At 41.7% G+C, this 26339-nt stretch overlaps 1 protein-coding gene and 1 long non-coding RNA gene across 3 annotated transcripts in view; both read right to left on the bottom strand.

Annotated features, from left to right (window-relative positions):
* Positions 1-2387: 2387 nt before the first annotated feature.
* On the bottom strand, positions 2388-3040 carry LOC129557041 (uncharacterized). The gene is made up of 3 exons (XR_008686153.2): positions 2902-3040; positions 2754-2817; positions 2388-2479 (listed from the first exon to the last, which is right to left on the bottom strand). It is a non-coding gene; the product is annotated as an uncharacterized LOC129557041 (long non-coding RNA).
* A 14778-nt stretch (positions 3041-17818) lies between these two features.
* The window catches only part of TXNDC8 (thioredoxin domain containing 8), a 38144-nt gene continuing 29623 nt past the window's right edge, over positions 17819-26339 (bottom strand). Inside the window, exons 5-6 of one of the 2 annotated variants that reach the window (XM_055427942.2) lie at positions 18740-18805; positions 17819-17881 (exon numbers count right to left, since the gene is read on the bottom strand). In XM_055427942.2, the coding sequence (XP_055283917.1) occupies positions 17819-17881; positions 18740-18805 (129 nt within the window). The remainder of the gene's footprint in view (positions 17882-18739; positions 18806-26339) is intronic. The other variant, XM_088837752.1, reaches the window with a different exon arrangement.

A 26339-nucleotide genomic window follows, 5' to 3' on the forward strand; every position in this document is an offset into this window, starting at 1 on the left:
TACACCATACGACAAAATAACTCAAAATTTACTATACAACTTCTAGAAGAAGATGTTGGAAATAAATTTTGCAACCTTGGGGCAAATATTTCTTAGGCAGGACACAGAAATTCCTAACTAAAAAAGAAAAACCTAATAAATTTGACTTCATTAAGATGTGAAACCTCTGCTCTTTGAAAAGCATTGTTACACAACTGGTAAAAAACATGGCACTAACTGGAACACACACTTCTCCAAAGAAGATATCTAAGTTATCGAAAGTACACAAACAGAAAAATGCTCAACATCATTAGTCATTAGGGAAATTCACAACCACAATGAGACACCATCTTGTACCCACTAGACTGGTAACACCAAATGGAGGTGAGATTGTAGATTAACCGGAAATAATTTTGATACATTGCTGCTAGGCGTGTAAAACTATACAAGTACTTTAGAAAAAAGTTTGGTAAGTTTGTTTTGTTTTCTCTTTTTTTTTTAAAGTTAAACATACATTTAACATATGATCTAGTAATTCCACTTCTAGATATTTACTCCGAAGAAATTAAAACACAAGTCCACACGAAGACTTGAATATTTATAGCAACTTTATTCAAAATAGCCTCAAAATAAACCCAAAATGAAATGATGTTACACTATGTGCCACAATATAGATGAACTTTGAAAACAAGCATAGTGAAAGAAGTCAGATGGAAAAGGCCATTAGTATATCTGAAATGACCAGAACAGGCAAATCCAGAGTCCACTAGTGATTCCCAGGGGTGGGAGGAAGTAGGGGATGGGGAGTGATTACTAATGGGGGTGGAGTTCCTTTCTGAAATCTTGAAAATGTTCTGGAATGGTGATAATTACATAACTTTGTGAATCAATCTGATCACAAGAAATGTGTACCAATTCTTATACTCTGTTCATGAAAGAAAGGAAGTGCCAGCACAGCCCATCTATGTATCTTGAATATCCTTCATGTCATCAGTGAAAAATACCTAACATTTCTTATGCTAATTTACGAACTCTAAAGATATTTGAATAGTTTGCAGAAACTCCCTCTAGAACATCATACTTGGGGATTTTCAGATGCTGATTTAAACACCCCCAGGAGTGGACTCCTGATTAGGTATTACTATTAACTGTTTAAATTTTTAAAACTAATGAACATATAAATACATTCCACATTTTCAATGCTGGTGTAAATATACTGGTGCAGGACAGGGAAGCCTGGCATGCTACAGTCCACGGGGTTGCAAAGAGTCAGACACGACTGTTTGACTAAAAAACAACAAGTAAAAATGGGATAAAGATATTCATTGTGCCTTCACCAAATCATTTAATAAAAATAAACATGCTCCTTGGATTATAAAAGAAGAAAAAGAAATGACAACCCTTCCTACAGAAGCCAGCTGAATCCAGTTCCTTACTTTGGAAATTTTATATTTTCAAAAGGCAGAGAGATAAAATATAGCTATATTATCTTTGCCCAGTGCCATTAACAACTGGTCCAGAGCTAAAAGTGATCCTGATTCTTGTGGGGAGGACAACTTGCTTATCTATAGCCACCAAACAACCAGAAGCACATATTTTTGATTATTTGTTCCTTATCTACATGGATGCTGGTGTGCCACACTGTTCACTGGCACTGTGTTAACAATCCAACTATGTTACAAGGAACCTCAGACATGCAGATGATACCACCCTTATGGCAGAAAGTGAAGAGGAACTGAAGAGCCTCTTGATGAGGGTAAAAGAGGAGAATGAAAAAGTTGGCTTAAAACTCAACATTCAAAAAACGAAGATCATGGCATCTGGGCCTATCACTTCATAGCAAATAGATCAGGAAAAAGTAGAAGCAATGACAGATTTTATTTTTCTTGGGCTCCAAAATCGCTGCAGATGGTGACTGAAGCCATGAAATTAAAAGACACTTGCTCATTGCAAGGAAAACTATGACAAACCTAGAAAGCAGATTGAAAAGCAGATGTCACTTTGCCAACAAATGTCCGTATAATCAAAGCTATGGTTTTTCCAGTCATCATGTATGGATGTGAGAGTTGGACTATGAAGAAAGCTGAGCACTGAAGAATTGATGCTTTTGAACTGTGGTGTTGGAGAAGACTCTTGAGAGTCCCTTGGACTGCAAGGAGATCCAGTCAGTCAATCCTAAAGGAAATCAGTCTTGAGTATTCATTGGAAGGACTGATGCTGAAGCTGAAAGTCCATACTTTGGCCACCTGATGCGAAGAACTGACTCATTTGAGAAGACACTGATGCTGGGAAAGATTGAAGGTAGGAGGAGAAGGGACGACAGAGGATGAGATGGTTGGATGGCATCACCGACTCAATGGACGTGAGTCTGAGCAAGCTCTGGGAGTTGGCGATGGACAGGGAGGCCTGGCATGCTGTGGTCCACGGGGTCGCGAAGAGTCGGACGCGACTGAGTGGCTGACCAACAACAACGTGCACAAGCTCCTTCCCAGCAGGTGAGCTTTGAGGGGAGAAAACCGAAGGCATGAAGGCAGTTTACTTGGTTGGAGGCTCAAGACATAAATAAGATTTCATTTGAAACGTATGATTGTCTAGACTGTCTAATTCTAGAACTCTTCAGCAATCACTTGACTAAAATTAAGTAATTAAATGGTCCAATAAATGCATTTAGAATTATTCCTGATATTGGTAACTTTGAGGGTACAAGTCAAGGTATCACAAGCAAAGATGTTAACACATTATCAGTTGGATTTTTCTGTTACATTGGCTTTTACCTTTTGTTTATCATTGTCTCTTGGCACACGTTTGTGAGGACCCTGTTCTCTCATGATCCTCCTCCTAAAAAAAACAGGGTTAGTCTTTAATTAGAATGTTGATCAGCAAAGGTGATCACAATATTTAAAAATAAATCGCTGTAAGTACCATTTACTGGTGTGAGGTCATCTTTGTTTTGCTCATAAAGGATATCTTTACTCCAGTAAAGCACTTTCTTCATTTCTGCTTCACTGCTACTGCCCTCCGGACCACTTAATCTTACCTGGACCACAGCCATACACTCGGACTCATCCCACTCTGACCATGCTTGCTCCCCTGTGACCCATTCCTTACACAACAGTATGTGCATCTGAGCAAGTCAGTCCTCTGCTTGAAACCCTTTATACCGCCCACAGTTACAAAATGGGAAAACAGATTTAGTTGTGCAGCTCTGATCAGACCTCGTCAGGAGCCAAGATTTCCTCATAAAAATACAAAGACTGGGGAATAGGGATTTCAGCTCTACTTACTTTAGATCCCTTTTTGTCTTTTTCAGAAACCAGTAACTACTATGTCAAATAACAAAATAGCATGTTATATGGTACCCATTTCTATGCTAAAACAATTTCCAAACAAGTATGACACACTGAGCCTTTTTTCCCCTTCAATATCTGTTTCACAATGTACAGGAAACTTATTTTAGTGTTACTCACACTTAGTCATTTTCTCAGGAAACTTATTTAGAAATCCATTAGTTTTTCTAGAGAAATCTGATAACTGAAATATACAATCTAGCACAGCCCCATTTGCCCACACCCAAATCAAACAAACCAGCTGTGTCAACTCCATTTAATCTTGAGTAGAGGGCAGTGTTTTCACTTTCTGAACATTTTATCACAATTATTCATAGACCTCATACACATACAATTATATTGAAATTTTAGCCATTCTTTCCTGAAAACAAGCCATTAACTCTTAGCGAAATGTGGTCTGACCACCACAACACTTAAATACGAAGCAAAAAATGAACTGCAAAGTGACTGAATTAACTGAATTAAAAGGCAGTTGAGGGACATCCCTGGTGGTCCAGTGGTTAGGCCTCCAAGCTTCCACTCCAGGGGCACAGGTTCAATCCCTAGTCAGGGAATTAAGATTCTGCAGGCTGCATGGCACAGCCCCCAAAAATACAAATAAAAAAAATAAAAGACAGTTGATCTTGTAAACTCTCTGATTTTGGAAGAAATTAAGCCCTACAGGAAAAACAAAAACACAAAGAAGTGTGGCTCCGGAGTTGCTTCTTTTGGTAAAGCTTCTCAGATTTCTTGGAAAGCAAATACTATAATATTATAGCAAAATAATACTGTAGATTTTCCATATTGGTTGCTTCTGTATTGCTTTCCCTACCATGGCCATATGAATCTCTAGGGCAAGTAGGAACATTCCTTTGATAGGGAAGAGATGGAGACAGGTGAGGTGATCTGCCTGAAGTTAACAACAGGAGACCCTGGATGAGACTCTGCCAGAGGTCCAAGTCCTGGCTGTGACTGTTCTTCACGCTGGACAGTCTTACACCTGCATGTAGAGGGAAAACCAACTGGATCACTTCAACTCTATCCCTGGGACAGGAAGCACATGGACCTTAAAAAAGGGAACTTGGCAATTCCAGGGGTAGGTCTGGCTTCAGTTATGACTTGGTGAAGAAGGTCAAGTGATGTCACCAGGACCTACCTTCTCTTTGATCTTTTGATTCTTCAGCCTCTGATTAGCCCTGTTTCTAGACAAGCCTCTTCCCTGTGTTAGCAGTTTGGTTGCTATAGTTTCAAACCTAACCTCCTAGGCCTTCAAATCCAGTGAAAAAGACACACACACACAAATTCCCCTCCCCCACTCAGGAGTCAATATTCAGGTTTTATTATGTCCTATTGGTTCAGATTGAATGGACAAGTCAACGTGGCCACATATCGGGCCAGGCCAAGGCCACATTCTCTACCCCTTTGACTAGGCTAGGACTGTAAGAGGTAGAATCCTGTAGAAGGAGCCTTCAGGGACCCCCCTCAGCTTCTTCAGTAAAATGGCAGCCTTTGGTTTCACTGTGTCTCTTAGATTTCACATTGTATGGGAGCAATACTTTTCTATGGAGGAATCAGGGGATGTCAGAAAAAAGGAATGGTTGCTGAATAGGGGTAAGAAAACAAACAAAAAAAAACAAGCTCCCAAGTTTTAGGAGCTTGTTCATGTTTGGAACTGTCAATTGTTAAGAGAAACTCTGCTTCATATTTGGCTTCCAGAACTATGCCATCTGTGAGGGAGTGAAGCTGAAAAAGGCTGGAGAGGCTGTGCCCAGCTTATGAGCACCATGATCCACCTCAGCAAACAACCTTTATCATCATTTAATAAGTCAGTAGCCCAGGCACCCCACTGTCCAACCCTGGAATGTGCGCAGGACAGCAAATGTCACCACCTAGAGCCAAGATGCTTCTTTCATGGTCTAGAGAAGAAAGGAGGGCACTGTTTCCAGCCTATAACTAACAGTATCATTAAACTGCTCTATTATACTACCCAATGACAACTGAGAAATTAGCATCAGCCCCTAACCCAAACAGAATTCAGATCATAAATATGTCTTATTCTGAGAATGTAACAAAGTTAATAGGAATACAGTTTAATTTAGGAGCCAAAAAGTGTTACGTTTTTCATGCTACAGGTTTTTGTTATCTTCAAATTGCTAAATGTAGTAGGAATTAGATTATGATATATGAAAATAGTTTCATTTTGTTAGTCAGGATAGGCTAAAGGAGGGCTTCCCTGATACCTTAGTTGGTAAAGAAGCTGCCTGCAATGCAGGACACCCTGGTTCAATTCCCGGGTTGGGAAGATCTGCTGGATAGGGGATAGCCTACTGACTCCCAAGCCCAAGTATTCTTCGGCATCCCTTGTGGCTCAGCTGGTAAAGAATCTGCCTGTAATCCGGGAGACCTGGGTTCAACCCCTGGGTTGGGAAGATCCCCTGGAGAAGGGAAAGGCTACCCACTCCAGTATTCCGGCCTGGAGAATTCCATGGACTGTGTAGTCCATGGGGTCTCAAAGAGTTGGACACAACTGAGTGACTTTCACTTTCATTTCACTTTCAAAAGGAAAAGACAAGTCCTAGTAAGGGACTTCAGCCTGTTTATGCCAGAATTTTGTTAGCCTTAACTTTTAAGTCACTGAACATTCCAGAATTGTTTCCATTTTATCCTTAGGTTAGTTGACACAGGAGGTGTTGTTGGGAAATTCCTTAAGGCACTGACTAAGCAGAAGCTTGCTATTCTAAGACCCAGACTTCAGAAGGCAGTACCATGCTACTTCTCCTTTAAAAATGTCCTTTCCCCTTTTGTGTTTCATACTGATTTCAATGCTCAAGGACTGGTTCACATTTTAGTAGTTGATGTTGAGGTCTGGATGATCAGAATTCAGAGTTGCAAGCAGCCAAAGCTTACCTAGTATGATTTATTTGTACAGAATTTCTGGTCGTGTAGAACTAGGCTTGGAAACCGAGCAGGAGTCAGGGAAGGAGACAGCAGGCTGGACTGCAACCCCAAACAAGTCAGAAACCCAGTCTGGTGAGGCCTCTTCTGCCATTGCCACTGAACACTTGGTTGCTCCTGGAAACTGGATTCCATTGGATTAGGTCTAGGATAAATGTAGGATGCCTAAAGCTGAATTTTAAATAAATGATGCTTTGATAACTCAAAGTGGCCTCTGTCTTCCACTAAATCTTAAATTTCTCAGACATACGGGTGGGGCAGCAGTGAAGTTCAGATATTTGGGGAGAAAAAAGAGAAATGCCTACTCTATTTTCTCTTTAACATATAATCTTTCCTTTTCTTGTCTGGTGAGCTGGGAACCAGGCATGATGCTGTAATTTTTTTTGCCAATTTGACTGGTTCAAGAACCCAGGTCTCTCCTTGACCACTAGGGTTGTTTCAGGATGGGGTATATGACCTAATCTGGACCATGGAGATGAGAGGAAAGTTTGCTAGAAGATTTTGGGGAAAGTTACCTTATTCCTGAGATCTGCATTGAGAAGTGATCTCATTTTCCCTCCAGATACTGTTTTCTGTAGTTGTAAGGCTGGGAAATTCTGAGTCATCTTACTTCCATCCTGAGATGAAGAACATGGAGAGAAAACAAGGCAGAAAGCATCATGGTAATTGCAGAGGAGAAGGGCTGGAACCACTGGACAAAACCCATCCACCCCACCACCACCTGCTGCCTCTCCTGCACCTGGACATTCAGTTCTGTGTTAACAATACATTTCTGTCCGGCTTAAGCAACTTCAAGTTGGATGTTCTGGCACTTACAGCCCAAAAAACCTGACTGAGAAAAGGATTCGTTAATACATAAGCCATTTTCATAATCATCTACTGAATTCTGAAAGTTCAGCATCGTGTGTTTTGATTGAACTAGGAACTGTTGCTCTTATGAAACTGTGAAGCAAAGATGAGTATTTAAATGAACGCAACACAAACAACTAGTGATCTGCTTCATTAGGCCAGGGAAAGAAGCAGTTTATGATTATTGCCAGATTCCTGCTTTTTTTGCATGAATGCCCCAAGAGGATGAGCCAGCCTCTGAGGGAGAGAGATGCATTTAAATTCCTGGAAAGGCCTCCAAAACAAATGTAACTAGTATTTTAGAAAACATTGCCCTCCCTTCTTCTTCTTTCTTCACCCAGGGGACAGCTGCTGCTTTGGCCTAACAACCTTCCCCATTTCTTTAGGTAATGACACCTATCTCTTCCTTTGGATAACTCTCTCCCCTCCATTCCCTGTAATTCTGTTGGGACCAGTCAGTCAGGTACCACACCTGCCCCTACCACTAGGCCCAAGCATGGGCAGCAGACTTCAGGCCAATCAAACTCTCTCAGAAGAGCTTAGCTCTCAAGGCTAATGATTACTCAAGGAGTAATGCAAGAGGGACAAATCACAGGAGTCACTCCTAAAGGGCTTCTCCATGAGTTCCTGAGATGCCTGGAAATGCCTGATTCCTGTCCTTCCTGAGGCTTAATACTGGGAGCCTCCCCAGTGGCTTTACTTACAGCAGTCAGCCTGAGTTTCTCTTGTAGGTTGTCAAAAACCTTAGCTGATATTCTCTGCCTAAACAATCCTTGACTACAACCAACCCTTCACTGAGGAGTCACATTTTAAATTTTTACTAGGCATATGTAATATAAGTCAGCTATAAACCTGTTTATTAACAACTTTGATCATGTGCCTAAATGATCAGATAATCAATTATTAACGAAAACTTTACTGGGAACTAAAGCATTAGAAATTTAAGTAGTTTTATGATTGAAGGAACACATATATAGCATTTATTGTGTCCAAGGCATTGTTTATTTGTCATTATAATCTAGTGATGTAAATATCATCATTATCCCCATTTTATAGGTTTTGAAGCTGGAGCAATGAAAAGTTAAGTATGGTCAAGGACACACAGTTAGTAAATGGAAGAGCTGTGATTCAAACCCTTACACTCTGACTCCAGTCCACCCATCGTGTAAAATCTGGCATCATCAGAATGCTGAGACTTCAACTATAAAATCAACTTCTAATGAACAACATTGGTTTTATGCAAAAGCATCTTAATGCTAGAATGTCTTCCAGACCAGAAGCAAGAGAGAGAAACAGAGTTGGCTGAAACCTCTGGGTTTGGACTCTCAATTTTGGAGCCAAATGAAGACCACTTAGGGTTTCCGGGAGGGGGGCGGGAAATCCTCATCTAATTAGTTAGCAAGCAGGAACTAAGTCCAAACACCTGCTGCTGTTTTTATTTCATTGTTGCCAGGTGCCCCATGAGCAGCCTTGGATCAATAAGTAATTATAATGGAAGCTGAGTATAACTAATTATGTAATTTAACTTACTCAGTTTATCTCCAGGAAAATGCCCCATAAAACTGGAGCATTTTAAAGGTTGTTAGAGAAAAGTGGAGACTAAAGGCGTTAGAGAAGAGACATTGGACTCAGCTGTGAGTCATCTCCTCCACAAGGTGAGTTCTCTCATCTCACTATTATTAACTCTTGTAAATATCTAGAAAGTTTTTCACACACTCATTCAACTCAGCGTTAAGTACCTGCTAGGTGCTCAGCACTGTCTGGGCACTGGGATGATGGCGGCAAGCAAGCAGATGAAAATCCTTGCTCTCATGGTGCTGGCATTCTATTGGCAGTTGTAATTCCCCAGCTGTACAGTTGAAAAGGCCTGAGTTTCTCCTAGCTCCTGTTTCTATTACTATAATGAATGAAAGATGAGTTCATCTGAGGGCTGTGCGAGTCTGTGCAATTATCAGTTGGGCTGGTGCTTCCAGAGGTGGCCGAGGAAGACTCTGAGGCTAAAGGCTGCCTGGGAGAGGTGATCATATCTGCTGCGAGATGATGATGATCCATTATTTCAGATGAATGAACCATGCACTCTGCACTCTCAAGCGTAATTCTCACAACCACCGAAGCTCTAACAGCAGGAGCATCGCATCTCCTGAAACTGCTGCCTTGGGTTCATCTTCTCTACTTTTCGCCCTCTTCCCAAAGGTGAACCCCTCCCTTCATTCCACATCTTAGATGTGAACTTCCCGTCTAAAGACTATGAAGATCAACACATTTGAAAATGGAAAACCAAGAACGAACAGATTCTTCCCAAAATACAAGTCGGTTATTTCAGAGGAGTTAATTTCAGAAGGAAAAACGGATCAAGTTTGAAAAAACTTACATGGATCCTAATGGTAAAACAGAAACTTGGGAGACTGGGAAGCAGACAACCAGGAAAGGACTGTGGCAGTTTTCCTTGAGCTATAAAGAACTCTTCATTGTTAAGTGCATAGTCCTGGTGAAACAGTTCTGAACCACCAACGGGTGGGGCCTTTGGGGGGTGATTATGTCCTGATGGTGGGGCCCTCATGAAAGGGCTTAATGCTCTAATAAAAAAGATCTCACAGAACTCTCTGCCAGGTGAGGATACAAGAAGTCTGCAACCACAAGGAAGTTTCTCACCCGACCGTATCTGCACCCTCATCTTGGACTTCCAGTCTCTAGAATTGTGAGAAAGAAATTTGTGTTGTTTGCAAGCTACCTAGTCTGTGGTATTTTTGCAAGTTTTTATTTTATATTGGAGTACAGTTGATTTACAATGTTATGTAAGTTTCAGGTGCTCAGCTAAGTGATTCCATTATACATATATCCATTCTTTTTGAGATTCTTTTCCCATATAGGTTATTACAGAATATTGAGTAGAGTTCCTTGTACTATACAGTAGGTCCTTGCTGAGTATCTGTTTTATATGTAATTGTGTGTATATGCTAATTCCAAACATCTAGTTTATCCATTCCCAAGTGTTTCCCCTTTGGTAACCATTAGTTTGTTTTTTATGTGTATGAGTCTCTTTCTGTTTTGTAAATAAGTTCATTTGTATTATTTTTTTAGATTCCACATGTAAGTGATACCATATGATATTTGTCTTTTTCTGATTTAAGTCACTTAGTATGAGAATCTCTAGTTCCATCCATGTTGCTTCAAATGGCCTTATTTCATTCTTTTCTATGACTGAGTTAATATTCTATCACCTCTATAGCCAGTTTCTTTCTCAAACTCCTAAACAGCAGCTGCTTCTGGGCTTGCCTTACCCTCTGCGACACCGGCAGCGAATTCTGGGCAGTTGGACACTACCCTTATGGCAGAAAGTGAAGAGGAACTCAAAAGCCTCTTGATGAAAGTGAAAGAGGAGAGTAAAAAGGTTGGCTTGAAGCTCAACATTCAGAAAACAAAGATCATGGCATCTGGTCCCATCACTTCATGGGAAATAGATGGAAAAACAGTGGAAGCAGTGTCAGACTTTATTTTTTGGGGCTCCAAAATCACTGCAGATGCTGATTGCAGCCATGAAATTAAAAGACGCTTACTCCTTGGAAGGAAAGTTATGACCAACCTTGATAATATATTAAAAAGCAGAGACATTACTTTGCCAACAAAGGTCTGTCTAGTCAAGGCTATGGTTTTTCCTGTGGTCATGTATGGATGTGAGAGTTGGACTGTGAAGAAAGCTGAGTGCCAAAGAATTGATGCTTTTGAACTGTGGTGTAGGAGAAGACTCTTGAGAGTCCCTTGTACCGCAAGGAGATCCAACCAGTCCATTCTAAGGGAGATAGATCCTGGGTGTTCATTGGAAGGACTGATGCTAAAGCTGAAACTGCAATACTTTGGCCACCTCATGTGAAGAGTTGACTCACTGGAAAAGACTCTGATGCTGGGAAAGGTTGGGGGTGGGAGGAGAAGGGGACGACAGAAAATGAGATGGCTGGATGGCATCACCGACTCTGTGGACATGAGTTTGAGTGAACTCCGGGAGTTGGTGATGGACAGGGAGGCCTGGCGGAGAGTCGGACATGACTGAGCGACTGAACTGAACTAAACTGCCTCCATATATTGAAATCCTCACCCCCCAAAAATGAGGAGGGGGCTTGGACTCTAGATCAACTAAAGGAGAAGCAGTGACAAAACAGGATCAAATCCTAAGGATACAGAGCCAAAAGGGAACTTAGAGATCACACAATTCCAACTTTCTCATTGTACAGGTGAGAAAAACTCTATCCCAGGTAAATTGTTCAAAGCCACAGAGTTCCAAGAAGATGATGGTATATATGTATATATATGTATGTGTGTATGTGTAAGAGAGAGAGACAAACGTGGTTATAAAGGCAGGTGCCAGTGAGGACTTTGCTAGGTTTAACTCAGGTGTCTTAATATGGAAATACAAGTTTAATGATAGCTATAGTTAAACGAAGCTAGGAACACATAAGAATTAAGATGCGAGAAGGCCTTCTAAATGGTGAATATACGTTTGCGACAGTAGATTATGAATCATTCTGAACTCATTTTCTTGAGCAACCGGTAAGAAGGGCAGCTGGTGAGGTGGTGACCTCATGGAGGTGTGTTCCTGATGGTGAGTATCTGGGATTAGGGTACATGTCCAATAGAACATCTTGGCAGGAAATATGTGAATGGCAGTTTTTATGCCAAAACTGTTCTTTACTATTTTAAGAAAGAAATGCCTACTTTTTCAATGTCTCTAGCACTAATTTGCCCAAACTTGGTCTATCAAGGATTTATAAAAGATGGTGTGTAGTCCACGAGTCACTGGGGTTAGTTTTTGACCCTGCTCTACCCTGCTGTGGTTAAATACTGTCAGTTTTCTCAAAGGCAGTAAAACACTGAACATCTGAAACACTCTGGTCTCTTTGGATGTCTCTAGGAGGAAAAAATACTGCTTATGGTACCAGAGGCTGTTGGACAGTACAAAAGAAGTTTATAAATAAATCAGTTCATATGTTCAAAGAGATTATATTCTGGCTGGAATAGTAGACATAAAACATCATCATCCTTATCCCCATCATCACTTGATCACATGCTGTGGAGAGGTGCCATAGAGATGCTTCATGTAGATTATTATATTTAATTCTCACATTGACCTTTTGGAGGTATCCACGGTGGCCCTGTTTACAGATGAGAAAACAGCTCCAGAGATACCTCTGGCCTGGCAGTGACTGAGTCAGACCTGCAAATGCAAGTTTATTTGACTTCAGAGCCTGTGATTTCTTCTATCATTGCACACTGCCCTCACAGGAATGCCTGAAAGCAAAACACTGTGATTCACTGCCTACCTGATTAATAGGGACAGAACTGGCCTCAACATGGAGTAGATTTGTCCTTGGCTGCAGCTGCTGTTTATCATGCCTGTCTTTGGATTCAGTTCTCACCCTCACAATGTGATCTGTGTGGGAGACACCTATAGACTAGAAACGTCGGTAGAAGCCATGCAGTCTGTAACTTGTTATTATGTGTGTTAAAGACAAGCTAGAGAATAGAGTCAACAGTGGGCCTAGTCTGTCGATCATGAATGTATGAGATTTGAGCCTGTTATCTTTCCCTCTTCCAAACCTGCATTTCTAGGCAGGAATAAAAATGTACTCCTGGTCTAGCACTGCACACACAGTGGTTGAGGGCCACTACCTTTGTCTCAGGGAGCTAAGTCTCACTGGAGACAGACATGGGGTTGCCAGGTTTAGCAAATAAAAAATACAGGGCACTCAGTTAACTATTACACGGGACATACTTACATGAAAAAATCTGAAATTCAAATTTTACTAGGTACCATGTATATTATCTGGCACCCTAGGCAGACAAAAAATCCACCACACCCCACAAAAGATGGTGGCTCTAATGGTTGTGTGTACAAAGCTCCATAGACACTCAAGAGAAGGAATGCTCTTCACTGTCTGGGATCGCAGAGGGAGGCTTTGCATGACTGTGTGGACTCACTGGAAGGAATGGTGTGTTTGCTAGTGATGCTGAAGAATGTTTGGCAGGCAGAGATGCGAGGAGGCAATTTCAAATGCAGGGAAGACTACAGAGCTTGACATAATGATAATGCCTGGAGTCCATGGACAATGGCAGGAGGGCAAACATGAACGTAAGGGCCAGATCATGAAGGGCTTTGGCAGAAAGATGAATGATTCACAATTTCATTCTGCCATCAACAGGAAAACATTCCACTTCTATTTGTTTTTTTTTTTTTCTCTTTCATATAATCAGAGTTTGGTTACATTTTCACAAAATGGAAGCCACAGATCCACGTGACCATGAGAGATAATTTCAGGTAGTAATTTCTGATGATTTGGGGTAGTATGGGGAATGTGGTATCAAATAGCTTTGACACAGGGAGAATGGTATTTTTTTTTTTTTTTGCTGTTCAATTTAAACCCCTTAATTTTATTTTTATGTGTACATAAAAATTAATAGGCAGTCCTTCCCTTGTGGCACAATGGATAGGAATCTGCCTGCCAGTGCAGGGGACATGGGTTCAGTTCCTGGTCCGGGAAGATAAGATTCCACATGCTGTGGAGCAACTAAGCCCATGAGTCACAATAACTGAGCCTGAGGGCTACAACTATGGAAGCCTGCATGCCTAGAGCCTGTGCCCAAAACAAGAGACGCCCCTGCGCCCCAACAGAGAGCAGCCCCTGCTTGCCATAACTATAGAAAGCCCACACAGCAATGGAGTCTCAGTACAGCCAAAAAATAATAGTGATTTTTTAAAGTAGGGTTTTTTTTTAATTTATTTTTTAATTAAAGGGTAATTGCTTTACAGAATTTTGTTGTTTTCTGGCAAGCCTCAACATGAATCAGTCATAGGGATACAAAATCGCCTCCCTCTTGAACCTCCCTCCCATCTCCCTCCCCATCCCACCCCTCTAGGTTGATACAGAGCCCCTTTGAGTTTCCTGAGACATACAGCAAATTCCCATTGGCCATCTATTTTACATATGGTAATGTAAGTTTCCATGTTACTCTTTCCATACATCTCACCCTCCCCTCCCCTCTTCCCATGTCCATAAGTCTTTTCTTTACATCTGTTTCTCCAACTGCTTCCCTGTAAAAAAATTCTTCAGTAACATTTTTCTAGATTCCGTATATATGCGTTAGAATACAATATTTATCTTTCTGACTCACTTCACTCTGTACAATAGGTTCTAGGTTCATCCAGTTCATTAGGACTGACTCAAATGTGTTCCTTTTTATGGCTGAGTAATATTCCATTGTGTATATGTATCACGATTTACTTATCCATGCATCTGTCGATGGACATCTAGGTTGCTTCCATGTTCTATATGGAAGCTGTCCAGTGTTGGAGAAGACTCTTGAGAGTCCCTTGGACTGCAAGGAGATCCAATCAGTCAATCCTAAAGGAAATCAGTCCTGAATATTCATTGGAAGGACTGACGCTGAAGCTGAAACTCCAATACTTTGGCCACCTGATGCGAAGAACTGACTCAATTGAAAAAACACTGATGCTGGGAAAGATTGAGGGCGGGAGGAGAAGGGGACGACAGAGGATGAGATGGTTGGATGGCATCACCGACTTGATGGGCATGAGTTTGAGCAAGCTCCAGGAGTTGGTGATGGACAGCGAAGCCTGGCATGCTGCAGTCCATGGGGTTGCAGAGAGGCGGACACAACTGAGCGACTGAACTGATGTTAAAACTGAGAAACCAACACAAGTATGTTACTGTGGACTAAGCACCAGATTTTACTTACACTTCATCATTTTTCCCACTTATGCCCCTTTCCTGCTCTAGGCTCCCATTCAGGGTACCATGTTGCATTTAGCTTCGTGTCCTGTGGGTCTCCTCTGGTCTGTGCACTGGGCTGGATGTCAGAGAATTAGAGATGAGAAAGACAACATGCTCCCACCCTATGAGAATGTTTCAGCCTAAACACTGTAAGGGTCAAGATAAGCAACTCAAGGTTCAACAGAGATCAAGAGAGCTGGTACCCCTCTCTGCTCCCCGCTGCTGTCCTTCTCCTGTTTGTCCTTTCCTTAGTGAAGCAAACAGCTTGGTACTTGCATTTCAAGGGACTGAGATCAACTTATCATTCAGAAGAAGTACAAGAACCTTTTTATGACTGCTCTTAACCTTTTGCTCTTGAGCTAACATTTAATTGGGAGATCAAGGGGGCCGAGTACTCCAGGTTTACATTATCGCACATTTTAACATCTTTGAAATCGCGATGCCTCTGACAAGAAGTGGCATCTCATAATCTTAGTGGACCAGGTAGCAGGTCTGACTTAGTTGTCACTGTGTGTGCACAAATTTAGCCGGAGCTGTTCAGGTGTGGTCACCTGAATCGATTTAGAAGCATTGTTGATGCCCTAGAAGTTTTTAATTGCAGTTTAAAATGTCTTTGAAAAGAATGCACTGTCAGCACTGAAGTGAAAAGTTATTGTAGATGCAGAACGACCTGAACACACAGCAGGAGGATATACATTTGGGCCCCATGAAGGTGAAACAGGAGGGAAGGGAGCAGGGCTTAAGAATGACACAGCCCAAGGACACGACATAAACTGATTAGAACCAAATAGGTAAATCATGGCAAACAGCTTCCACCAGACCTTAAGCCTCAGTATATGCTCATTGTAACACGTTAGCAGGCTGACACACCCACAGACACCATGACAGATCCAAGGCCAACCATAAACATCAAAAAGTGGGTGGGGACACGATTCCTGGAAATCCCCACCCCTTTTCCAAAGTGGAACACTCCTACCACTCATTAGTATGAAGTTCAGTTCAGTTCAGTTCAGTCGCTCAGTCGTGTCTGACTCTTTGCGACCCCATGAATCACAGCACACCAGGCCTCCCTGTCCATCACCAACTCCCGGAGTTCACTCAAACTCATGTCCATCGAGTCGGTGATGCCATCCAGCCATCTCATTCTCTGTCGTCCCCTTCTCCTCCCGCCCCCAGTCCTTCCCAGCATCAGAGTCTTTTCCAGTGAGTCAATTCTTCGCATGAAGTGGTCAAAGTATTGCAGTTTCAGCTTTAGCATCAGTCCTTCCAATGAACACCCAGGATTGATCTCCTTTAGAATGGACTGGTTGGATCTCCTTGCAGTCCAAGGGACTCTCAAGAGTCTTCTCCAACACCACAGTTCAAAAGCATCAATTCTTCGGCGATCAGCCTTCTTCACAGTCCAACTATCACATCCATACACGACCACGGGAAAAACTGTAGTCTCTGAAGTTACCCACCCCTATAAAAACTGACAGCCTTGCACCCTGATGCGGCTCTCACCTTCAGAGATGGCTCACACTCTGTGAAGTGTTTCCCTCTAAATAAAACCACTTTTTACCGATCTCTTTGTTTCTTACTGAATTATTTCTGTAATGAGACACCAAGAACCTGAGCTTCATTAAGTCCGTATCCCAGTTAAAGGTCTGTGGGTTCAAGTCCCAAACATAGTTAAACAGTTTCAACATCATGTTGGTAGCTTGAAATTTACCAGGTATTTATACCACAGAAATTGGCAATCACTACAAACTTTTTCCACCCAGCGAGCCCATTAAACATTTACCCATACATGTCTACTTAAAGGATTGCTGCAAATGTTAAATGAGGCGATGGATACATCATCCATCCATTGAAACTGAGCAGGATCCCATGGGGCTCCTGGGCACAAAAACATTTCTGTGTCCCCTGTTTCTTGTTTGTAGGAAATAGGCTTCATTCACCCTCCATGCCCTCTCCTGAGTTCCAAACAGCAGGTTCAAATAGTTGCTAATAAGGGAAAGAGACAAGGGAGGAGCAGCCAAGAAACAACAGAGCAGCCTTGGGGCAGGGTCCTGGTTCCCTCTCAAGTGATATACACAGCAATATCTTTGAGCTGTTTAACAGATTCTAAAACCCCACCAGGTGGGAAAAGTTAACTGTATGCTGCCTACAAGCACAAAGACCCCAGGCCAGTTGCAACTAGAAGTCTGATGATGCTGACTCCCAATTACCTCACCACCAACTGATCAGAAGAATTTCCATGAGCGGATCACACCCTCCTCTTTGAACAATTACTATAAAATTCCTCACCACCCTCTTCAGGTCAGGACACGTAGTTTTGAGGGCATGGCCTCCTTTGCCTGGTAAAGCAATAAAGCAGGGTTTTTTTCTACTTCACCCAAAACTCTGTCTCTAAGGTTCCATTTGGTATTGGTGTACAGAGGCCAAATCTCAGCTACAGGCTTGGCATATTGCTTAGCACATAGTAAGTATTTATACATATAACCACAGCTATATACACTGTGGTTTCTTTTATCCAATGACATTGTTCCAATACAAGATTATGCACTGGAGAAGAATTCTTTACCACAAACAATGGCTCAACTGCAAAGAGTTTCCTATATATTTGGAGTGCACCAAGCCAGTAAGACTTCTGTATATTTCTTGATTGCTATGACAGATCCCATCTTCTGCTATCTCTGGAAAACCTTCTCACTGAACTGGTATTACTTAGCTGTGCAAGGCTAAAAGAATGGAAATGACACAATCTCTGACAGCACTAGAGTTTCGACAATTTTTGCAGTGAGATTGCAATATGGAATTCAACCTGTAAAGCATCAGGAGAGAGATCAATAGAACACCACAATGTTTGCTGGAAATAAAAACACAACACATTCACTGTGGCCTTTTAAAACATTGCAAGTGTATTTTGTCTTGGAGTTCAGCTTACATGAATTCTCGAATCTTTTCTTCCAGTTTTTTAGCATCAGCTCCACAAAGTTCAAAAATCTGTTCACAAATACACAAAGGTGAAATATTCATTGGTTCAAATATGGCAAAGATGAAGCTTTGTGGAATTTTGTTCCTGTTTATAAATTTATCCACTACTCATTTCCATCATCTGCAAGATACTTTAGATATAAATACACATTAACACACTAAATTTCTGATGTTTTAATTATTTGGCACCTTTTCAAAATTGCTTATGCTAATATTTTAACAGATTTATGTAATTTTCCATGATATTCCTCTAAGCTAAGATCTAAAACATATCATGTTGTTGGAAATGAGGAAACCCAATCATCGAAACTTCTCAGGGCATTTATATACTGATCTTGAGGGCTTGCTAATTCATATACATGATCCCCTAAAATCAAATGACTTGTGATTTCCTATGCCCTGACTTTAGTTCAGGTAATAATAATGATTCTAAGAAGCACATTTTCTTTTTAATTTTTCATATCTCTGAATTAGGATGGTGCATCTGTCAATGAATATCTTATATCTGATGAGATATGGAAGTTAAAGACCCTTACTCTTCATGATCAGTTTTGTACCAACTGTTTGAGGTGGGATGGAGAAAAGGAAGAGTGTGGGTAAACTGAAGCTGAGATTTGGTGAAGACTTGAGTTACTAGTGAGGGAGGTTTCAGCAGCCAGAAATGGTGTTAGGACTTTGGGGGTAGAGGTTAGAAAAGTCTAGAACTACTTTCAGTGCTCAGTGTTGCAAGAGGGAGGAAACTACGCCCACATCTAATGATTCTGCTTCCCCAGGTAGCAGCATGGCGCCTGTGGACATCATGGTTCCTTCTATTTCTTGAAAGTCAACCCCACTCTTGTGCTTCTGTCTTGATCCCATTTCACTTACCGGCTCGCTCAGGGATCCACTTCTATAACAGCAAATTGCTCTTTTGATTCTCGAGAATAGGGTTACCTAAGTGTGGGTGCAGAATTTCATGTTTTATCTGGGTTGTCTGGTTTGCAGCCATCTCCTCTATAACTAGTTCTCTTGGCCTTGGCCACCAGGGGAGGAAGGTGTCAGAAAGGATCTGCAAAAGGCTCTTTCTTAAGAGTCAGTGGCAGCTGGATGGAGCCTCTAGGGCATGATGGGAGTCTCATGCTCCTCTCAGGCTAGGGAAGGTACCAAACCAAGAAGTCTTGGCAGTAACATAGGTAGGACTTGGTCACCTGAATGACCAGGCTTGGCCAGGGGTAGAAAAAGGATGATAAGCTTAGCCAACCGACCAAGGTACTGAACCCATTGCCAGGAAACTCCTGATGAAGAAGAGGCAAAGGAAGCAAGCCTTTGCCTGCTTGGCATGCTCCATGAAGCTGGGGGCTGGGAGCTGGGAGCTTGGGCATGCTTTTTTCACTCTTTTCACTTGGGGATATTAGGACTTCCTAGACAGCGCAATCTGGTCAGAAAGGAACTTTGTCCCTGGTCTCTAACCGATGCTGGGGTGGAAAGCAGGGTGGGAGAGGCTTGGGGTTCACTTCAGTCTCAGTCTCTCTCTCCCCCTGTTTTTAACTATGTTTGCAGTGGCTCCCACTTATCCTTCCTTGTGGCTTCTGTCCAAGGTTCCTCCTGAGTCTCTATCCTCTACTCCTCTGCTTCAGGAGTGGCTTGACTCCAGTGAAGGCACACGTTATAGCTGAGCAGAAGAAAGGCACTGGCAAAGAAGGGATGAGAAGTTCCCAAGCTGTGTCTGTTCCCCATGACCACTGCCAGTAATTCTAGACAGTCCCCCGCACCCCCAGTGGTCTAGAAGATGTTTTATCATTCTTATGGCAATGATTCTAGTGGATCTGATTCTGACTCCTTATCTTAGGATCTCCCCCACTGCCAAAAAGCAGCATGGAGCCAAAGAGTTTGGGGGCCCCTAAAAATGGGCTTCTCTTCTTGGGTGAGAGTTCCCTGAATGGAGGGGTGGCACAATCTATAGGGGTATTAGAAAGAGGAGGGCTCACCTCGAAGGGAGATTTCCAGGGAGGGGTGCTTTCCATGACCATAGGGATTGTGGTAAGCCCATGCTGTGACTTGGGCAGCCAGAAGCCACAAATGCACTAAGAGCCTTGGCAGCCATGAAATTTGACTCCTCTTTCTTCTAGATACATTGAATCTAACACAAGGCCACCATCACCACCCAGGTAGCTGAGCCAGGAAACTGAGGCCACTTAAAATATTCATATATATTCAGAATATTGTGCAAATGACAGCATACAGCTTGGCGAGTTATTATGACCATGTCCAGATCAAGATGTAGATATAGCTTAGCTCCTCAATCCCAGTCATTACCCTGTGCCCAAAGCCAAAGTCTATTCCAGATTTTTCACCACAAATGGGCTTGGTCTGTCTTTGAGCTTTTATAAATTGAATTCTATAGTATGTTGTGTGTATTCTTCCGTGTCTGGCTTCTTATTCCACACGAAGTTTCTGAGATTTATCTGTGTAATGGCCATGCATTCATTTTCAGCTTTTTTTTTTTTTTTTAGTGTTCTATTGCATGACTATAACACAGTTTATCCATTTAGGCTATGACCAAGAGTGCTGCTAGGAACATCCTTTGTGCAAACATCTTTGGGGGCATATGAACACCCATTCTTGTTCGGTTCTGTCGTTTACCTGAAAGGGGGATTACTGAGTTCAGCTTTTGTAGGAGTTACCCAACTTTTCAAAGAGATTGCATCAATGTAAACTCCACCAGCAGGGGATAAGTGTTCTGCTTGTTCCACATGCTTGACAGCACTTGGTACTGCCAATCTTCTTCATGCTAACCATTTGATGGCTTTAGGTGACATTAAATTTGTGTCTGAATTCCATGGCTTTTACCCAATCAACTTTCCCCTGGATTTTAGCAACAGCTTACACTTTGTTTCCTTCTCCAGTCTTATGCCCCTGAGACTTCTTCTCCCCTTCAAAGCTCAAAAACACAAATCCTGTCATTCTATTTTTCTTTGTGAAATTCTTGAATGTTTTTCCATCATATAAAATTCAAGCTTCTTACAGGGATTCCTTGATTTTATCTTTTCAACCTCCACTGTTGCTCTCTACCATAAACTCTGGACTCAAGCAACAATTTATAGCTGGAATTGTTTGTTCACTTAATAAATACTGAATGAGTGCCTACACGATCCAGACATACAATGAACAAAACAAGACAAAATTCTACCACAGAGCTCACATTCTAGTGATAATTAAATACTCTTGGTGTATGATTACCAAATAATTCCTGACCTTGTACCAGAGACACTTTATAACTCTCTGCTTCTGCTCATCTTTAATCACTCGCTAAACTTAACAATCCTTTAAGATTTAACTCATGAAGACTTCCTGAAGTCTTTTTCTGTCATCTCATAGTAGCCAGTGCAATTCCAGAATCCAAGAGTTGATTTGATTACCATCTTCTCCACTAGACCAAGGATGGGGACTATATTTTTCCTTCACAGTTTGAGTACCTAGCTCAGAACCTTACCCAGGGTAGGTGCTCTATTAGAATGGTATTAACCCTGAAGTGAGTTGAGCTAAGTTGAATCCTTGTCATTGAGGGTGGGTCCAAGACTCAGTGCTAAGTTTCGGGGATTGGGTGTTATCTATCATATTCTTTCCTTGTCTACTTTGACAAAGGCAAACATTATATTTGTGTCTCCCTGTCTAGCACAGGTCTTTGCATACAGGAGTTTAATAAATGTAGGTAACAAATGAGGAGCAGTTTACTGATAAGGGCTCATTTCACAAGTAGCTTTCTTTCGAAGGGATATATTTGCAAGGCCGTTAATATCTAATTTCCGCCCAAAATATTTTTTCATTTTAACCTGAACGTTTAGTTGTACCTCTCAAAGCATGCTCCACTCTGAAGCATTAAGAAGTAGTGTTAAGCTTGCTTTTCTCAACGTCTTCATTTTTCTTGTGCAGTTGCCACCCTAGTAATGACTGCTAATGAAAATTTCAAGCTCCAGTTTGCAAAGACCAGTGGAATATGTGGTGGTTGTTCATGCATTAGAGAACCATCAACTACGTCCAACAATCAGTGCAAAGAAAAACCCCAGGACTTTCCTGGTGGTCCTGTGGCTAAGACGCTATGCTCCCAGTGCAGAGGGCCTAGGTTCCATCCCCGGTCAGGGAAGTAGATTCTCTATGTCACAACTAAAAGTTTGCCTGCCGCAGCTAAAGACCCTGCGTGCCACAGCTAATACCCAGCACAGCCAAATAAATAAATGAATAGAAAACCCAAACTTCCGTTATGGACACTTTCAAACATTCACAAAAATAGAGAATAACATGAACACCGTCCCCCCATTTACCCACCACCCAGGTGCAACCAGAGGCAGTTTCTTATGCCAAAGACATGAAATCACCTATAAAGAGTTTATTCCTGCACTGGGAAAATGCAAGGGTGCTGGTGAGACAGTGACTTCTAAGAATATACCTCAAGGAGTCTGGCTAGTGATGTCCTTATAGAATAAGTATAAAATACTTTGGTCAGTTGATACACAACTGAGTGAATACTGAAGTTACATTTGGACCACTTGTGTGAAAGTTCAACAATTTTCAGACATCTGCAGTTAGAAACAACAAGAGCAGCATTAAAATTCTCAAAGCAACAGCAAATACCAACATAAACCAAAAGGCCCAGCCAAACTAACCCACACAAGATACTTCTTGCGGGATGGGCTGTGGAAATACTTGGATGAACAATACAAGTTTATAATTGAGATAGTATGATATACTTTTTCTTCTAAGACATTACATGTGATTAATAAGATGAAAAGGGTATATCCAACAAGGGAATGTTTAAAAGTACCTCAACCTTCTATTGAGAGGTGGATAGGGTTAATTACAGTTGGTTCCTATCTTGGCTTTTTTCTCTGACTCTCTGACTCCAGCCACACTCATTCTTTCCTCAGAACCATCTGCATCATATTGCTGGTATTTGCACACTTCCTCTTTCACTTTCACAACACCCAGGGCAGACTCTGCAAATGCAAGCAGGTAAATTAAGGTTTTTGAGCTGAGCAAAATCTAACCAAGAAGACACAGCCTCTTTGAAATAGTCTGTTTCAAACAACTTGCATTTACTTGCACCTGAATGCAAGAAAAGAGCGTATAAAGCAATCTGTTAGCTAATCTTTCCTTAATCTATACTGGCTCTTTTCTCAACTTGCTCCAGGAGTGAGATTTCGATAACATACTAATGCACTTTCATTTTCCTGTAGTAGAGTTAGAAACTACCTATGCACCTGTTTCTCAGTGCACTGGTGGCATAAATACTTTTTTGGTAAGGGACCTGCTAATACCCATCTTAGGTTTTACAGGCCATATGGTCTCTGTCAAAACTACTCAAATCAACTATCTGCAACTTTTACGTAAATCTAAATTTTTTCTCTATAAATCTATAAAGTTATATAACATTGAAAATACAGTATACTTTTTATAATGATAATGCAGCAATAAACTTCCTTTTACTAAAGAAAAATCTACTCAGGTTATTAGGAGAAGCACTGACTAAAACTACCCAAGCTGGCTAGGCATGATATTAACCACTTGGGTGAGTTATCTTATGACAGGAGGTCCTGGAAAGGAATGTGAAACTAACAAGCTGCATCAACCAGAAGAATTTGGGAAAGGTCTAAAGGAGAGAGGAGGTGCCAGTTCATATGTCCTACCAACCTCCCAGAATCCTTTTCACTGGACTCCATCTTGGTTGAGTGATATGCATGCCACTAGGAAGAACCCTGAGTCATAATGATCGGCCAGAGACAACCGGAAACTAATTCCATTACCATAAAACCTGAGACTGCGAGTCACATGAAAGAGCAGTTCTCCTGGGTTCCCTTACCTTCCTGCTCTCTGCTCAGGACCCCTTCCCAATCAAGTCTTTTGCTTTTCAATACGTGCATCTCCTTAGACAATTCATTTCCGAGTGTTAGACAAGAGGCCACTCTCAGGCCCTGAAAGGGGTCCCCCTTCCTGCAAAAAAAACAGCTATTGTAGTGCAAAGGTAGCTGTAGATAATATTTAAACAAATGGGCATGGCTGTGTCCCAGTAAAACTGAGGGTCAGATTTGGCCCTGGGGCCATAGTTTGCCAACTATGAATAACTATGCCATCAACTGAAGCTGCCTGAAAGTCAGTCACTCAGGACAAGGTGGTTTTCTGTTGGAGGGGAAAAAAGAGGCATGAATCTAGTGCTGTAGGAATTTATGTCAAGCTACATTGAGAGTATGACAAGTGATTTTGGACTCTGGCCAGAGAAAATGTTTTCCTGCCCATTACTGGAAGAGTGGGAGGGAATTTTGTTCTCGGGGATAAAAATAGTTTTGGAGCCATTCCTTTCAATGGCATATACTATTGTTTTTACGTTTCCATTAAGCTATCTGCTCAACTGTCCAGTATTGGGAAAATATACCTGTTCGCTATATCCCTTCACTTTCTTCTCCCTAAGTTCAAAGGAAAGCTAATCAGCTGAGCCTAGACAAAGGGATGAGCTCAAGCCTGTCCTCCTCTTCCTTTTAGGAGTGTCTGCTCAAGGGACAGGTCTGTCTGCTTCTGGAAAGCATATTGGAAGTAAGCCTAATATCTGCCTTTTAAAGATAGCTCTGGAAAGCTATCACCCTCCCTTTGGGGGCTAAATAGTTACAAAAATCAGCTTCCCTTTGGCTCAAATGGTAAAGAATCTGCCTGCAAGGCGGGATACCCAGGTTCAATCAGGGTCAGGAAGATTCCTTTGGAGGATGGAATGGCTATCCATGCCAGTATTCTTGGCTGGAGGATTCCATGGACAGAGGAGCCTGGCAGGCTACAGTCCACAGGGTCTCAAAGAGTCGGTCACAACTGAATGACTAACACTTTTTTTTCACCATTACAAAAACAGTAGTATCTCCTCCACCTGGATGGGTAAGTGTGTCCTCTGCAGTCCCAGATTCTCCCACAGATTGGTCATCTCAAGGTCTAGGTTCCAAGAATCTAGTGGAAAGTCTTTTGACATGGATCCAAGCCATGTTCTTCAATTACCACAGTTTAGCATGACTGCTACTTTTAATAAAGGTGACACTTTAATTTTCCACATGAATTCATGTGAGAAAAAAGGTTAACATAACAGGTCTGGTTGCTTATTCCTGGTGTGTCTCCAAGAGAACCGTGACTTCACTAAGTCCTGGGGACTGTGGTCCTCCAAGTGTTCCTTGTGTTAGCTAGCAATGGATGATTTTGTTGTATATTATCTCTGGAGCAATGGACTATGCCATTGCTGGCTTATTAAGCTGCTTTGCATAAACATCAATAATGATGATGTGCACCTAGTTTTACTGTTGAGTTTCCATTGTTAGGGCTGGTTGTGAAGCAGTGATTCCTTAGCAAGTTATGTCATTGTGACCAGTCCCCATATGAAAGAACTCAGACCCAGAGACTCAAAAAGGCATCCCTAGGCAGAGACATTCCACACATATCCCTGAAGTTCCTGCTAGGGAGTGCTTGTCCAGGAGTACTTAGAAACTTAGGTACTTCTAAGTAGCCCTGGACAAGGAGGAACATCAGAAATTTGTGCTGGACATTTCTAGACTCCAACAATGCCTCTCTTTTTCTCCCTTGTTGCTTTAACTCTATGTTTATTTCTGTAATAAATCTTAGCTGTGAATATAACATGCCATTGAGTCTTGTTAATCCTTTTGTGATTCACTGAATGAAACACTCCTATAATTTCAACAATTTAAAATCCAGAGAAGAACAGGGCTGGGACGAGGGTGGAAAATTTAAGGGGTGCGAAAAAATTTTAGTAATGAAGATACATAATATCTTAGTACTTTATAAAAAAAGTATTAAAATTTAATGCAAAAAAACCATGATAAATAAAACATCAACAATTCAAATGAAGACACATTTCCACACAGCAAGTGCAGTATCTTGCCTCACCCGAAACCCTGCCCTGGAGAAAAGACATACACAAGTAATTGCTGCCTTTAAGTTGCTAAAGTTGAGCGCTGTATCTTTAGCAATCTTTAGCAAGGTTGCTAAATGGTGGTAAATAGTTGCTGTACTTTGCTGACTTTCCCTTCATGTTCATTAGTTCTTGCCTCCTCCAGTCAATTAATCTCTGCCAACACATTAGATGCTCATGGGGTTCATACGTAACCCCTTCTAGGGATTAATACCTCTCAGAGCCCCGAAGACCATGTGAAAGCTCTTTTCCTGTCCCCCTCACGCAGAATGCCTCTGTAACTGTGCAGGCTAAGTTGCTTCAATCGTGTCCAACTCTTTGCAACCCTATGGACAGGAGCCCACCAGGTTCCTCTGTCCATGGGATTTTCCAAGCATGAATACTGGCGTGGATTGCCATGCTCTCCTCCAGGGGATTTTCCTGACACAGGGATCTAACTTGCATCTTTTATGTCTCTTACATTGGCAGGTGGGTTCTTCACCACTCTGGCCACCTGGGAAGTGACAATCTATTAAGACTGAAAACTACTGGGTA

This window comes from Moschus berezovskii, chromosome 7 (assembly GCF_049115385.1).
Source record: "Moschus berezovskii isolate FMDL1 chromosome 7, NW_MosBer_1.0, whole genome shotgun sequence".
NCBI lineage: Eukaryota > Metazoa > Chordata > Mammalia > Artiodactyla > Moschidae > Moschus > Moschus berezovskii.